This window comes from Lithobates pipiens, unplaced genomic scaffold (assembly GCF_037356315.1).
Source record: "Lithobates pipiens isolate NorthernLeopardFrog02 unplaced genomic scaffold, aLitPip1_a1.2 Scaffold_27, whole genome shotgun sequence".
NCBI classification, from domain to species: Eukaryota; Metazoa; Chordata; class Amphibia; order Anura; family Ranidae; genus Lithobates; species Lithobates pipiens.
In genome coordinates, this window is record NW_027507788.1 from 7292260 (window position 1) to 7309919 (window position 17660).

The 17660-nt window shown below is 42.6% G+C and overlaps 2 protein-coding genes across 3 annotated transcripts in view; one reads left to right on the forward strand and one right to left on the reverse strand.

Annotated features, from left to right (window-relative positions):
* LOC143933464 (phospholemman-like) overlaps window positions 1-17660 on the forward strand; it is a 104852-nt gene that overhangs the window by 21391 nt on the left and 65801 nt on the right. The window lies entirely within an intron of this gene.
* LOC143933463 (leucine-rich glioma-inactivated protein 1-like) overlaps window positions 1-17660 on the reverse strand; it is a 40521-nt gene that overhangs the window by 4469 nt on the left and 18392 nt on the right. For both annotated transcript variants that reach the window (XM_077456366.1, XM_077456365.1), the window contains 6 exons: window positions 17611-17660; window positions 15489-15560; window positions 12540-12611; window positions 11082-11153; window positions 8738-8916; window positions 830-994 (listed from right to left, as the gene is read on the reverse strand). The exon at window positions 17611-17660 is cut by the window's right edge and continues 22 nt beyond it. In XM_077456366.1, coding sequence (XP_077312492.1) covers window positions 830-994; window positions 8738-8916; window positions 11082-11153; window positions 12540-12611; window positions 15489-15560; window positions 17611-17660 — 610 coding nt within the window. The remainder of the gene's footprint in view (window positions 1-829; window positions 995-8737; window positions 8917-11081; window positions 11154-12539; window positions 12612-15488; window positions 15561-17610) is intronic.

Genomic DNA, 17660 nt, shown 5'->3' on the forward strand with positions numbered 1-17660 from the left:
TTTGAATCTCGGAATTTCCGAATGTATGAATCTCGGAATTTCAGATAAATTTGTATTCGTTATCTTCACTAACAGACAAATTTGAAAGGAAATCCCATTACTTATAATTTAATAGTTATTATTTTGGATTTTCACATTTTCTGATTTTAGTTCTTTTCCAATTTTCAGATTTTTATTTTATTTTTAATTTCTTTATTTCCGAATTTATTTAACATAATGAATTTCTGTCATAACGAATGACCCAAAAAATGAATAATTTTTTTTTTTTTGGCAGTGCACATGTTTTACTAGTGTCGATCGCTTGGGTCTACTCCGAAGCAGTCACTGGTTCTTCCCTCTGATCCCTACTCATTACAGGGTACAGTAGGTGAAGTGGAGGTCAGTAGGAGGAACCAGTGAGAGTCGTAGGGGACCCAGGAGGATCAACCTTCCCAAAAGCTTATCTGACCGGCTTCACACTGCCCCCTGCAGGTTAGCTGTACTTTCCCATAGACTTCTATGATGTCCCGTTGTTTTGGTGCAGCTTCAAAAAGCACATCGAAGATGCAGCAATGTAGGAGTCTTGGTGCGCTTTCCGGAAAAACGCAGGACCTCTTAGAAGTCTATGGGAAATGACAGCAAAACTCACGGGTTAGCAGCGATTTGGGCAAAAGCACAGCGGGGCTGTGTGAAGCTGCCCTTAGTTTCCCACCAGTCTTCAGGAAGCACGGGAGAGGTAAGTATACACTCCTCTTTAATACATTTTCCTTCCTTGAGTAACTTTAACTCTTCATGAGGACCAAAAAAGAAAAAAACAACAATACAAAAGACTCTTCACTGTAAAATGTACCTTTAATGCTGTCAAAGTGTCTAAACTGATAGGCCACATAATCCCACTCCAGGAAGGTGCAGCGCCCCTCGAAGGGATGTGCGATCACCACGTACTTCTCCGACTGGTACTCGAAGGCCTTCACTGACAAGGATGGAAACTTGAAGGTCCATCTCTGGATAAGGTCTACAGAATCAGCAGAAAACCCCAAATTACTAAAAGGTACAGACTAGAGGAAGATTCTGAATTCAAAGTTACATCATGCTCAGTAAAAGGTAATTTTTTTGGGGGGGGAGGGGGTGGCGGGAAATTTAGTACTTAAGGTTCTAATCTTTTCCCACTCAATCCAAAAAAGTACTTTAAATAAAAATCTATGACATGGTATTCAAATTAGACCTCTTAGGATTTCCCAGCTGTGGCCATCTTGAGTAAGGGCAGGCGATTCATGTAGCATTTACTTCCTGGCAGTGGCGGCTGGTGAAGTTTTAGAATGGGGGGGCAAGACCCCGCCCCTCCAGATGTGCCCCCTCCCACTTCTCACAAGCCACGCCCCCTATAGAATCCACATTATATACCAGGCTCTAGTAAAGCAACCTGTAAATCGCACATATCTGCATTCTAAAACCTGAAAATTGCACATATCTGCAACCTGTAAAATCGCACATATCTGCATTATATAATTTGCACATAAATGCATTCTGTAAAATTGCACATATCTGCATTCTGTAATTCGCACAAAACTGCATTCAGCAACCTGTATTTGCACATATCTGCAACCTGTAAATCGCACATCTGAATTCTGCAACCTGTAAAATCGCACATAACTGCATTCTGCAACCTGTAAAATCGCACAGAACTGCATTCTGCAACCTGTAAATCGCACAGAACTGCATTCTGCAACCTGTAAAATCGCACATATCTGCATTCTGCAACCTGTAAAATCGCACATATCTGCATTCTGCAACCTGTAAATTGCACATATGTGCGATTTTACAGGTTGCAGAATGCAGATATGTGCGATTTTACAGGTTGCAGAATGACGTTATCTGCATTCTGCAACTGTAAATCGCACATATCTGCATTCTGCAACCTGTAAAATTGCACATATCCATTTTGCAAACTGTAAATCGCACATATATGAATTCTGCAATCTGAAAATCGCACGTATCTGAATTCTGTAACCTGTAAATCGCACATAACTGCATTCAGCAACCTGTAAAATCGCACATATCTGCAACCTGTAAATTGCACAAATGCATTCTGCAACCTGTAAAATCGCACATATCTGCATTCTAAAACCTGTAAACCCACATCTGCATTCTGCAACCTGCAAGTCCCACAAATGCATTCTGAAACCTGTAAATCGCACATATCTGAATTCTGCAACCTGTAAAAGCGTACATATCTGCATTCTGTAAATCGCACAAATGCATTCTGCAAACTGTAAAATCGCACTTATCTGCATTCTGTAAATCACACATATCTGAATTCTGCAACCTGTAAAACGCACATATCTGCATTCTGCAACCTGTAAAATCACACATATCTGCATTTTGCAAACTGTAAATCACACATCTGAATTCTGCAACCTGTAAAATCGCACATAATCTGCAACCTGTAAAATCGCACATCTGCATTCTGCAACCTGTAAAATCACACATATCTGCATTTTGCAATCTGTAAATTGCATATAACTGCATTAAGCAACCGGTATTTGCACATATATGCAACCTGTAAATCGCACATAACTGCATTTTGCAACCTGTAAATCGTACATATCTGCAACCTGTAAAATCGCACATATCTGCATTCTGTAAATCTCACAAATGCATTCTGCAACCTGTAAAATTGCACATAACTGCATTCTGCAACCTGTAAAATCGCACATATCTGCATTCTGTAAATCGCACATCTGCATTCTGTAAATAACACATCTGCATTCTTCAACCTGTAAAATCGCACGTATCTGAATTCTGCAACCTGTAAAATCGCACATATCTGCATTCTGCAACCTGTAAAATCACACATTTGCATTCTGCAATCTGTAAAATCACACATCTGCATTCTGCAACCTGTAAATTGCACATATCTGCAACCTGTAAAATCGCACATCTGCATTCTGCAACCTGTAAAATCACACATCTGCATTTTGCAAACTGTAAATCGCACATATCTGCATTCTGCAATCTGTAAATTGCATATAACTGCATTAAGCAACCGGTATTTGCACATATATGCAACCTGTAAATCGCACGTATCTGAATTCTGTAACCTGTAAATCGCACATAACTGCATTTTGCAACCTGTAAATCGCACATATCTGCAACCTGTAAATCGCAAATATCTGCAACCTGTAAAATCGCACATATCTGAATTCTGCAACCTGTAAAATCGCACATATCTGAATTCTGCAACCTGTAAAATCGCACATCTGCATTCTGCAACCTGTAAATCGCACATCTGCATTCTGTAAATCGCACATCTGCATTCTTCAACCTGTAAAATTGCACGTATCTGAATTCTGCAACCTGTAAAATCACACATCTGCATTCTGCAACCTGTAAATCGCACAAATCTGCATTTTGCAAACTGTAAATCGCACATAACTGCATTAAGCAACCTGTATTTGCATTTATATGCAACCTGTAAATCGCACATATCTGAATTCTGCAACCTGTAAAATCACACATCTGCATTCTGCAACCTGTAAATCGCACATAACTGCAACCTGTAACCTGTAAATTGCACATATGTAAGATTTTACAGGTTGCAGAATGCAGATATGTGCAATTTTACAGGTTGAAGAATGACGTTATGTGCATTCTGCAACCTGTAAAATGGCACATCTGCATATCGCACATGTCTGCATTCTGCAACCCGTAAATCGCACATATCTGCATTCTGCAACCTGTAAAATTGCACATATCCATTTTGCAAACTGTAAATCGCACATATCTGAATTCTGCAATATGTAAATCGCACATATCTGAATTCTGCAACCTGAAAAATCGCACGTATCTGAATTCTGTAACCTGTAAATCGCACATAACTGCATTCTGCAACCTGTAAATCGCACATATCTGCAACCTGTAAATCGCACATCTGAATTCTGCAACCTGTAAAATCGCACATATCTGCAACCTGTAAATCGCACAAATGCATTCTGCAACCTGTAAAATCGCACATATCTGCAACCTGTAAATCGCACAAATGCATTCTGCAACCTGTAAATCGCGCATATCTGCATTCTGCAACCTGTAAAATCACAGGTATCTGAATTTTGCAACCTGTAAATCGCACAAATGCATTCTGAAACCTGTAAATCGCACATATCTGCAACCTGTAAAATCGCACATATCTGAATTCTGCAACCTGTAAAACGCACATATCTGCATTCTGCAACCTGTAAAATTGCACATATCCATTTTGCAAACTATAAATCGCACATATCTGAATTCTGCAACCGGTAAATTGCTCATAACTGCATTTTGCAACCTGTAAATCGCACATATCTGCAACCTGTAAAATCGCACATATCTGAATTCTGCAACCTGTAAAATCGCACATCTGCAACCTGTAAATCGCACATATCTGCATTCTTCAACCTGTAAAATCGCACGTATCTGAATTCTGAAACCTGTAAAATCACACATCTGCATTCTGCAACCTGTAAATCGCACATATCTGCAACCTGTAAATCGCACAAATGCATTCTGCAACCTGTAAATCGCACATATCTGCATTCTGCAACCTGTAAAATCACAGGTATCTGAATTTTGCAACCTGTAAATCGCACAAATGCATTCTGAAACCTGTAAATCGCATATATCTGCAACCTGTAAAATCGCACATATCTGAATTCTGCAACCTGTAAAACGCACATATCTGCATTCTGCAACCTGTAAAATTGCACATATCCATTTTGCAAACTATAAATCGCACATATCTGAATTCTGCAACCGGTAAATTGCTCATAACTGCATTTTGCAACCTGTAAATCGCACATATCTGCAACCTGTAAATCGCACATATCTGCATTCTTCAACCTGTAAAATCGCACGTATCTGAATTCTGCAACCTGTAAAATCACACATCTGCATTCTGCAACCTGTAAATCGCACATATCTGCATTCTGCAATCTGTAAATCCCACAGAACTGCATTCTGCAACCTGTAAAATCGCACAGAACTGCATTCTGCAACCTGTAAAATCGCACATATCTGCAACCTGTAAATTGCACATAACTGCATTCTGCAACCTGTAAAATCGCACATCTGCATATCGCACATATCTGCATTCTGCAACCTGTAAAATTGCACATATTCATTTTGCAAACTGTAAATCGCACATATCTGAATTCTCTAACCTGTAAAATCGCACGTATCTGAATTCTGCAACCTGTAAATCACTTAACTGCATTCAGCAACCTGTAAATCGCACATAACTGCATTCAGCAACCTGTAAATCGCACATTTCTGCAACCTGTAAAGTCGCACATATCTGCAACATGTAAATCACACAAATGCATTCTGCAACCTGTAAATCGCACATATCTGCATTCTGCAACCTGTAAAATCGCACATATCTGCATTCTGTAAATCGCACATCTGCATTCTTCAACCTGTAAAATCGCACAGAACTGCATTCTGCAACCTGTAAAATCGCACATATCTGCATTCTGCAACCTGTAAAATCGCACATATCTGCATTCTGCAACCTGTAAAATCGCACATATCTGCATTCTGCAACCTGTAAAATTGCACATATGTGCAATTTACAGGTTGCAGATTGCAGTTCTGTGCGATTTTACAGGTTGCAGAATGCAGATATGTGCAATTTTACAGGTTGAAGAATGACGTTATCTGCATTCTGCAACCTGTAAAATCGCACATCTGCATATCGCACATATCTGCATTCTGCAACCCGTAAATCGCACATATCTGCATTCTGCAACCTGTAAAATTGCACAGAACTGCATTCTGCAACCTGTAAAATCGCACATATCTGCATTCTGCAACCTGTAAAATCGCACATATCTGCATTCTGCAACCTGTAAAATCGCACATATCTGCATTCTGCAACCTGTAAAATTGCACATATGTGCAATTTACAGGTTGCAGATTGCAGTTCTGTGCGATTTTACAGGTTGCAGAATGCAGATATGTGCAATTTTACAGGTTGAAGAATGACGTTATCTGCATTCTGCAACCTGTAAAATCGCACATCTGCATATCGCACATATCTGCATTCTGCAACCCGTAAATCGCACATATCTGCATTCTGCAACCTGTAAAATTGCACATATCCATTTTGCAAACTGTAAATTGCACATATATGCATTCTGCAAACTATAAATCGCACATATCTGAATTCTGCAATATGTAAATCGCACATATCTGAATTCTGCAACCTGAAAAATCGCACGTATCTGAATTCTGTAACCTGTAAATCGCACATAACTGCATTCTGCAACCTGTAAATCGCACATAACTGCATTCTGCAACCTGTAAATCGCACTTAACTGCATTCAGCAACCTGTAAATCGCACATATCTGCAACCTGTAAATCGCACATCTGCAACCTGTAAATCACACATCTGAATTCTGCAACCTGTAAAATCGCACATATCTGCAACCTGTAAATCGCACATATCTGCATTCTGCAACCTGTAAAATCACAGGTATCTGAATTTTGCAACCTGTAAATCGCATAAATGCATTCTGAAACCTGTAAATCGCACATATCTGCAACCAGTAAAATCGCACATATCTGAATTCTGCAACCTGTAAAACGCACATATCTGCATTCTGCAACCTGTAAAATTGCACATATTCATTTTGCAAACTGTAAATCTCACATATATGCATTCTGCAAACTATAAATCGCACATATCTGAATTCTGCAACCTGTAAAATCGCATGTATCTGAATTCTGCAACCGGTAAATTGCTCATAACTGCATTTTGCAACCTGTAAATCGCACATATCTGCATTCTGCAACCTGTAAATCGCACATATCTGCATTCTGTAAATCTCACAAATGCATTCTGCAACCTGTAAATCGCACATATCTGCATTCTGTAAATCGCACATCTCCATTCTTCAACCTGTAAAATCGCACGTTTCTGAATTCTGCAACCTGTAAAATCACACATCTGCATTATTCATTCTGTAAAATCACACATCTGCATTCTGCAATCTGTAAATCCCACATAACTGCATTAAGCAACCTGTATTTGCAGTTATATGCAACCTGTAAATCGCACTTATCTGCATTCTGTAAATCGCACATAACTGCATTCTGCAACCTGTAAAATCGCACAGAACTGCAACCTGTAAAATCGCACAGAACTGCATTCTGCAACCTGTAAATCGCACAGAACTGCATTCTGCAACCTGTAAATCGCACATATCTGCAACCTGTAAAATCGCACATATCTGCATTCTGCAACCTGTAAATTGCACATAACTGCATTCTGCAACCTGTAAAATCGCACATCTGCATATCGCACATATCTGCATTCTGCAACCTGTAAATCGCACATATCTGCATTCTGCAACCTGTAAAATTGCACATATCCATTTTGCAAACTGTAAATCGCACATATCTGAATTCTGCAATCTGTAAATCGCACATATCTGAATTCTGTAACCTTTAAAATCGCACGTATCTGAATTCTGCAACCTGTAAATCGCACTTAACTGCATTCAGCAACCTGTAAATCGCACATAACTGCATTCAGCAACCTGTAAATCGCACATAACTGCAACCTGTAAATCGCACATCTGAATTCTGCAACCTGTAAAATCGCACAAATGCATTCTGCAACCTGTAAATCGCACATATCTGCATTCTGCAACCTGTAAAATCGCACATATCTGCATTCTGTAAATCGCACATCTGCATTCTTCAACCTGTAAAATCGCACAGAACTGCATTCTGCAACCTGTAAAATCGCACATATCTGCAACCTGTAAATCGCACATATCTGCATTCTGCAACCTGTAAAATCGCACATATCTGCATTCTGCAACCTGTAAATTGAACATATGTGCGATTTTACAGGTTGCAGAATGCAGATATGTGCAATTTTACAGGTTGCAGAATGACGTTATCTGCATTCTGCAACCTGTAAACTGCGTTGTTGTTTTTTAGTCAATGGGGGAAACGGGAGATTTGTTTTGCCAAATTGTTTTTTATTTTTTTATTTTTTGCAACCAATAAGGCAAAAATTAAATAAAAATCTGTATGTAGGTTTTGTGCCCTTTTCCCCTACTGACTAAAAGGTCCTCAAATAACAAAAATAAAGTTTTGTTATTTGAAGGCCTTTTAGTCAGTAGGGGAAAAGGCACAAAACCTGCATAGAGATTATTTGTTTGCCTTATTGATTGAAAAAAAATAAAAATAAAACACAATAAAGCAAAAAAAATCTGTATTCGGATGTTGTGCCTTTTCCCCCCTACTGACTAAAAGGCCCTCAAATAACAAAAATAAATAAATAAAAAATAAAATTTTGATATTTAAGGGCCTTTTAGTCAGTAGGGGGAAAAGGCACGAAATCTGCATACAGATTTTTATTTTTTTTGCTTTTATTTATTTTTTTGCCTTTTTTTTTCTTTTCTTTTTTTTTGCCTTATTTATTGCAAAAAAAAAAAATCTGTATGCAGATTTTGTGCCTTTTTCCCCTACTGACGCAAACATTTTTAAATAATGAAAAATTCATCCAAATTTGATTTGCAATGAAACAAACTACACGTCTATCCTGGAGATTATCTTTAAAAAAAAAAAAAAACCCTGTGCCCCAAGGCATAAGGGCACAGGGGGTGCAATTTTGCCACAGAATCAAGTTTGCCAAAATGTTTTGCTCTCTTGTACTTATGGCTATTAGAAGTGTGTGATTTAGGATAGCAGGGTTCTGCCGGTACTTACTGCCGGTGACGCAGTCAAATTCTTTTTCGGACAACCCAGTCAGGTCCCGCCCCTTCATTTTGCCTGCTTCCTGGCATGGCAGCGGGGGCCAAATGGCAACGTTTTTCCCGGGTCCATGTACCCAGTGCACCAGCCACTTGATCCGACAGTCGCAGTGTAAGGGGTTTCCACGTAGATCACTGCAGTAGAGGATAGCGTTAGAATTTTATTTTTCGATGGGCAGCTACACCAACATACGACTATCATTTACTTCAAGGGTATGTCCATGTTTACTGCCTTTATAAAATACAAATACAAAAATGTTTTTGTTCCAGAAAAAAAAAAAAACTTCAGAGTTTACAAAAAGATATACAGTATATGTGTTGCAGTAAGGGTGGCAATGCCTCGTGCAACTAGTGAGTGTTAGCGCCGCCCTGTCGGACTGGAGGTCATATTCACTTCACAAAGGCAAGGAAATGTCCACCTTATACATCCTGCCAGTGACTCCTCTCCAGGCAGTGATGGTGCCAGAGTACCGTCTCCGAATCGCACTCAGTCCTATGGTGAGTTCCACCCCACAGGCTAGGGTCCTCAAAGATCAGCCCCATGCTGTGACTGAAGACCAAGTACTGGTAGCCCAGCCGCCTAGGGAGGCCCATCCCACCATCCCGGACTCTCCATCTCCTGGCCGCCACCACCACTGCTTCCAACTCAAGCTTGCTGCTCCTCCTTCCTGAACTCAACGTTACTCTGTTACCCCGAAAAGTTCCCATGCAGTTGAACAAATGGACACTTTACTTGAATTCCAGATAATAGTGTAACAATTTATCACATTCTTGGTAAACCTTCAATCTAGTTGCTTTGGTGTACTTCCCCAACTTGAGCCCCGATGCCCCCTACAGTCCATATAGGAAATAGTCCAAGTCTTTCACCCATTTAAAAGGTCCCTCTGTTTAGTAGTCCTCCAACTACATCCTTACATGTGTAGTACTCAAGCCCCAACAACTTCCTTACTCTCCGCGCTTCCACCCGTTTATGTCTAGTCTGGCAGGGGGATATATAAAGTCAGCCAGACAGGTGGAATCACACTGCAGCAAATCAGTTGACCTGCCTAGATGTGGGAGACTACAATAATGGGCATCCAGAACGCTGCTCTGCCACCCGACCCATGTACATTGTGTTGTAGGACCTCAGCCAGGGCTTCTCTACTGACCGGGCTTCTCTACTGACCACGCCCCCCCTGTTACATGTTTTGCCCTACCCACCAAAGCTTATTTATAGGAGGTCTATAATCTAGAGCAGGGATCTCCAAACTACGGCCCTCCAGCTGTTGTGGAACTACACGTCCCATGAGGCATTGTAAAACTCTGACCTTCACAACATGACTAGGCATCATGGGAATTGTAGTTTCAGAACGACTGGAGGGCCATAGTTTGGAGACCCCTGATCTAGAGCCTCTATGACTTGGCCCCATGGGTGTGGCAAAACTCGTGGGGGCATTGCCGGTGGAGAACTATCTACTCATGTAGAGTATGGGTCGGGCAAGAGCATGGCATTCTGGATGTCCATTGTTGTTGCCGGCAGAGACTATTTGAACGCCGGCACCCCTATAACTCGAGGACCAGGGGGGAAAGAGGACACACTTCTGCTTGGGGAGCAGCACTGCAAAGTTCCTTCAGGTCAATGTGTGACTATTCCTCGTGTAACTTAGTGTGAGTGATGGTGCCAACAGTGGTGGCCAACCTTTCAAACCTCATGGACCACTAACATGAATTTTACATGCCTTACTGTATAAACACAATTCTCCGTTCTCTACCCCCTCCTCCTAGATCACACTGCTGCCTTACACAGACTCATCATTGGATCTCACCAGCTCCGTGTTCCCTCCCACAGTCCGTGATCAACACTTCCATTGGAAGTCCCCTCCTCTTTCACCTACCCCTCTGCACATTACTCCCAGCACCTCCCTCTGAGTATACATCCGCCACAATGTTGATTTTTGCAGAAGAACCTCTGGGGACCACCAGCCTTTTCTCGTGGACCATCAGTGGTCCACAGATCACTGGTTGGTGACCGCTGCTTTAGAAGGCACAGAGTTGGAACCTGTCCAAGATGCAGGGCTGCCAAGTCTGATATGTTTTCAGGCCCCGGGGGCTTTAAGCGTAAGCAGTTGTGGTGGAGGAAGACCTCAGCTGTGTTATAGTCCAATGAGCCAGCAGGAGACACACAAATTCAAAGTATAAGCTACACGGCCATACACCGCATGGCTCCAAAGTAACCAACAAAATAAAAACATTCAACTGAGATAACTACAAATAAAAAATCAGCATTTACTAAAGGAAATAAGTTACTGCTATATACTTACATGTGTTTTAAGGCTGTCAGAGGCCTAAACATCCCATTTGGAAGAGACTCCAGATGATTATTAGCCAAACTCCTAAGAAATTTTGGAAAAGAAAAAAAACAAAACATAATATTTGTTTCATTCAGACAACAAAAGATTTGAAAAAGCTAGTTCAGGACACAAAATGGCATTTATGAACAAATTATAGCCCTTGGGGCTAATATAATGGGAGCCAGAAAAATCTATTGCCAGTTTTACTAAAATTTATGGCCTAACCTAGACAAACCCCCTCCAAATAGTTGAGTCCAGGGGGATTTCCAGTGAAGGACATTGCTAATGTATCACCACAAGCCTGAAAGACAAAATTGTCTAAAATGTCTTCGTATAAAACACTTTGGTGAAGACCCTTTTCTATTACACCATGACTGTGCCGCTGTGTACAAAACCAGCTCCATAAAGACATGGTTTGACCAGTTTGGGGTGGAGGAAGTCCCGCACAGAGCCCTGACCTCAACCCTACTGAACACCTTTGCAATGTATAGGAATGAGTCATCAGGTCTTCTCAACCAACATCTCCATAAAGACATGGTTTGACCAGTTTGGGGTGGAGGAACGCTAGTGTCCTCCACAGAGCCCTGACCTCCACCATACTGAACACCTTTGCGATAAACTGGAATGAGTCAGGTCTTCTCAACCAACATCTCCATAAAGATATGATTTGACCAGTTTGGTGTGGAGGAACTTGAGTGTCCTGTAGAGAGCCCTGACTTCAACCCTACTGAACAGCTTTGGATGAATTAAAATGATTCAAGTTCCTCTACACCAAACTGGTCAAACCATGTTTTTATGGAACTGTTGGTTGAGAAGACCTAAGTGCCCTTTACAGAGCCCTGACCTCAACCCTAATGAAACCTTTGGGATGAATAGAAATGCCAATTTGTGAGCCAGGTCTTCTCATACATCGGTACCTGACCTCACAAATTTCTGACGCACGCCAACAATATTGTGGAAACTTTTGCAAGAAGTGGGGTCCACAAATCAGGGGTCTCCAAACTATGGCCCTCCAGTTGTTCAGGAACTACAATTCCCATCACGTCTGTGAATGTCAGAGTTTTACAATGCCTCATGGGACGTGTAGTTCTGCAACAGCTGGGAGGGCCGTAGTTTGGAGATCCCTGGTCCAAATGGAACAACCCTTGGTCTCATATGTCCTGCGCTGACCTCATCCCCACTGAACACCTTTGGAAGGAATTGGAATGCCAGTTGTGAGCCAGGTCTTCTTATCCTGCATCAGTACCTGACTTCACGAATGGCCCTCCAAAATCTTGTTGAACGTCTTTTCAGAAGAACTAGAACTCCACACATTAACGACCATGGTTATTGGAATGGGATGTCCAAACTCTCATATAGTTGTGATGGTCAGATGTCCATAAAGCGTTGGCCATATAGTTTATATATTCTTTTTTTTTATGTACTCACAGATGGATCAGAGACCGCAATCCACGAAAGGCATTTCTAGAAATGGATTTGATATTGTTGTTTTCGATGAACCTAAAAAGTAAATAAATAAAAACATTTTACTCAACTCTAAACAGTAGACTGCACATTGTTTCTGAACTTTGGTAGTATTCTTGGCCAGCAACTCGATGAAGAAAGGATTTAAGGACAATTTTAAGGATTATCAAAATTGAGAGATTTAATTTTCTCAAAATTTTGGACAAAATTGGGCAATTTTTGCAAAATCTCCCCAATTCTGAGGAATGCAATTGAACCATTGGAAGAAGGCAAATTATGGTGCAGTGGGTTTTAAATGTGTCCCGAAGGAGACAGAAGCTCCTTTCACATATGCTGTTCCTCCACCCCAAACTCACTCATCCATGTGTTTATGGACCTTGCTTTGTGAGCTGGTCCAAATCATTTGGTGGAGGGGGGATTATGGTGTGGGGATGTTTTTCAGGGGTTGGGCTTGGCCCCTTAGTTCCAGCGAAGGGAACTCGAAGGGAACTCTTAAGGCTTCAGACATTTTGGACAATTTCATGCTCCCAACTATGTTTGGGGATGGCCCCTTCTTGTTCCAACATGACTGCCTACCAGTGCACAAAGCAAGGTCCATGTAGACATGGATGAGTGAGTTTGGGGTGGAAGAACTTGACTGGCCTTCACAGAGTCCTGACCTCAACCATCATCAGTGCCTGACCTCATAAATGCGCTTCTGGAAGAATGGCCAAACATTCCCATAGATGCACTCCTAAACCTCGTGGACAGCCAGCCGAGAAGAGTTGAAGCTGTTATAGCTGCAAAGGGTGGGCCAACTCAATATTCAACCCTACAGACTAAGACTGGGATGACATTAAAGTTCATGTGCGTATAAAGGCAGGCGTCCCAAGACTTTTGAAAAAATAGTGTATAAAGGAAACGGCAGAGAGCTCCAACTAAGTGCATTATATAGAAAAAGGAAACTCACAAGCTACATAAGAGCATGTAATCCACCAAGTGCAGTTTGCTGTTGAAACCTCGGTGTGTTTTCAGGAGCCAGGAAGCAGATGTCGCTGTCAGGAGCTGTGTAGGACACCAGAAATGAAAACCAGAAACCAAAACTGGAAACCCTGGAGCACATGGACTGCGTGAGACTGAAAGTAACGTTACTCCTGGTTTGAAAAAGGAGCGGTTAGCTCCGAAACACGTAGTCACGCTCCCCATGTTGCGGCTCTCCCAGGTGTCACATTCAGTCTTGCACAGTCTATGCGCTCCAGGATTTCCGGTCTCCTACACCAGTGGTCGTCAACCCTGTCCTCAGGGCCCACTAATAGGCCAGATTTGCAAGATACCTGAAATGCATCACAGGTGATAACCTTTGCTGCTCAGTAATTGCCGTATTCTAGTCTGCATCTCACCCAAGGTAATACATAAAACCTGGCCTGTTAGTGGGCCCCCAAGGACAGGGTTGATGACCACTGTCCTACACAGCTCTTGACAGTGGAACCTGCTTCCTGAAGACACACTGAGGTTTAACAGCAAACCGCACCGGGTGGATTACATGCTCTTATCGTGAGGTATCGCATTAGTTGCCACTTGTGATTTTAAATAAAGTATTTTTTCTATATACTGCAATTAGATGGCGCCCTCTGCTGTTCCCTTTATTATATTGCAAAGATTTCTTCAGTCTAATGTAGGAGCTGCCATGGAAATCTACGGACCCTATGGACATTTTAGTATAATCCTACACCCCCACAGCACATTCATGTCTATGTTTATGTTGTAGCTTAGCCGTATCCCTACCTGTACCATATCCCTACAGATAATTGTCTGTCCAGCATAGGTGAAAATGCACTTAGTTGGCGCCCCTCTGCCGTTTCCTTTTCACCTATGCTGGACCTGTTCTTGTGCCCCCCCAGTTGCAGCTTATTCAGCCATGCATAAATGCAGCCCCCGCCTCCTCCATGTCCCAAAAAGAGCCAGAAGACTTATTTCTGGGTGCCGAAGTCATAGAGCTTAGACCAGGGGTCTCCAAACGTTCTAAGGAAGGGGCAGTTTACTGTCCTGCAGACTGTAGGGAGGGCCAGACTGTAGCCATCGGAAGTACAAAATGTCCCAGCCTCAGTGGAAGTACACAATCCTCACCATTGGTATCAGTGGGACCAATAGTGTCCCATCCCTGGCATCGTTGGGACTCATTGTGAGGAAGAATGTCTTATCATTGGGAAGAATTGTGCCCCATCATTGGCGTCATTCGGAGGAATTGTGCCCCATCATTGGGACCCATTGTTGGTGACATTGGGAAGAATTGTGCCCCATAACTGGCGTCATTCTGAGGAATTGTGGCCCATCATTTGGACCCATTGTTGGTGTCATTGGGAAGAATTGTGCCCCATCATTGGCGTCATTTGGAGGAATTGTGGCCCATCATTGGGACCCATTGTTGGTGTCATTGGGAGGAATTGTGCCCTTCACTGGCGCCATTCGGAGGAATTGTGGCCCATCATTGGGACCCATTGTTGGTGTCATTGGGAAGAATTGTGCCCCATCATTGGCGTCATGCGTAGGAATTTTGGCCCATCATTGGGACCCATTGTTGGTGTTATTGGTAGGAATTGTGCCCCATCATTGGCGTAATGCATAGGAATTTTGGTTCATCATTGAGAGCCATTGTTGGTGTCATTGGGAAGAATTGTGCACCATCATTGGCGTCATGCGTAGGAATTTTGGCCCATCATTGGGACCCATTGTTGGTGTTATTGGGAGGAATTGTGCCCTTCATTGGTGTCCATGAATAAAATAATTCCCCAAGGGCCAGATAAAAGCAAGCAAATGGTCACATCCGGCCCGCAGTTTGGAGACCACTGGCTTAGACCATAACCTGGTCCAGGCAGAGTTCCCTACTCCTCCTACTTCTACAATACATCTTCTTCTACTGTCTGCACCACTTACAAATATTCCAAATGCTTCAGTTTTGAAAAGGCGTCATCTGCGATCACATCGAAGGAGCAGGAGGTGAACAACCTACAAAAAGAGAAATGTGAGATGTGAGGATCGGGAAGTACCCAGAGAACGGGAACAACAGACAACCATCACCAGAATCCATACAGAGCAGGGGGTCTCATACTGGTGGCCCTCCAGCTGTTGCAAAACTACAAGTCCCATCTTGCCTCTGCCTGTGGGAGTCAGGCTTGTAAATGTCAGCCTTGCAATGTCTAATGGGACTTGTCGTTTCGCAACAGCTGGAGGGCCGCAGGTTGAGACCCCTGATATAGAGGATATAGGTGAATACACGGCTCCTAATGCGCCCCTTCCCATTGAAATCAATGGGAAGCGCCTGCAAAGCGCTTTTGGCAGCGGCGATTTGTGGGCGCTTCTAACCCTTTATTTGGCCACTAGCAGGGGTTAAAAGCGCCCCACTAGCGCTTGAAAAACGCTGGTAAAGCGCTGCTAGTTTAAGCGGCACTTTACAAGCATTTTTCGGGCGCTGGCAGTGTGAAAGGGGCTCTTAAAGCACTCAGGGCTTTCACATTGGGATTGCAGATGAGGCTTCTTTCAAGTGCTTCACAGGCGATTTTTTTTTAACGCAAAAGCGCCTGAAAAACGCCCCAGTGTGAAAGGGGTCTTATACCAGAGGAAGGAGCAGAGTATTTCAGGAAAGGAGAGTAGAGGAAATAGCAGAGTTCTCCAGCAGTGCAGAGTATTTCAGGAGAGGAGAGTTAGAGAAAGGAGCAGAGTATTTCAGGAGAGGAGAGTTCTCGAGGAAAGAGCAGTGTCCTCCAGCAGAGTATTTCAGGAAAGGAGAGTAGAGGAAAGAGCAGAGTCCTCCAGCAGTGCAGAGTATTTCAGGAGAGGAGAATTCTCGAGGAAGGAGCAGTGTCTTCCAGCAGAGTATTTCAGGAAACTAGAGTAGAGGAAAGAGCAGAGTCCTCCAGCAGAGCAGAGTATTTCAGGAGAGGAGAGTTCTCGAGGAAGGAGCAGTGTCTTCCAGCAGAGTATTTCAGGAAAGGAGAGTTGAGGAAATAGCAGAGTCCTCTAGCAGAGCAGAGTATTTCAGGAGAGGATAGTTCTCAAGGAAGGAGCAGAGTCCTCCAGCAGAGAAGAGTATTTCAGGAGAGGAGAGTGCTCGAGGAAGGAGCAGTGTCCTCCAGCAGAGTATTTCAGGAAACTAGAGTAGAGGAAAGAGCAGAGTCCTCCAGCAGAGCAGAGTATTTCAGGAGAGGAGAGTGCTCGAGGAAGGAGCAGTGTCCTCCAGCAGAGTATTCCAGGAAAGGAGATTTATAGAGAAAGGAGCAGAGTCCTCCAGCAGTGCAGAGTATTTCAGGAGAGGATAGTTCTCAAGGAAGGAGCAGGGTCCTCCAGCAGTGCAGAGTATTTCAGGAGAGGAGAGTTATAGAGGAAGGAGCAGAGTCCCCCAGCAGTGCAGAGTATTTCAGGAGAGGATAGTTCTCAAGGAAGGAGCAGGGTCCTCCAGCAGTGCAGAGTATTTCAGGAGAGGAGGGTTATGGAGGAAGGAGAAGAGTCCTCCAGCAGTGCACAGTATTTCAGGAGAGGAGGGTTAAAGAGAAAGGAGCAGAGTCCTCCAGCAGAGTATTTCAGGAGAAGAGAGTTATAGAGGAAGGAGACCCCTGATATAAAGGATCCAGAAGGGATGTAAAGAGCAGAGCAGAGTATTTCAGGAGAGGGGAGTTATAGAGGAAGGAGCAGAGTCCTCCAGCAGAGCCGAATATATCAGGAGAGGAGAAGAGAGGAAGGAGAGGAGTCCTTACTTTGGATTCTTCATAAACCCAACAAAGTTGAAGTAAAATATGTCAGAAAACCCAGAATTACAAAATCATTGGCTTTTCTACTGAATTATAAATGTATTTAAAAAAAAAAAAACGAATCTCCGCACACCCATCACACAAATTAAAAGCACATTTTGTACTTTGGCTTATTACAAAAATCATTAAAAAACATTTATCTGGAAGATGAAAATGAATGCGGCGATAGAGAAGAAGATTGGAAGACATTTTGTGACTAATGAGTAATTATACGATGACTAATTAGTTCTAATGGTAATAATAATACTTACAGGATCTGCATTGTCTGGGAAGGTGCGAAGCTGTCAGCCGGGATGCTGGT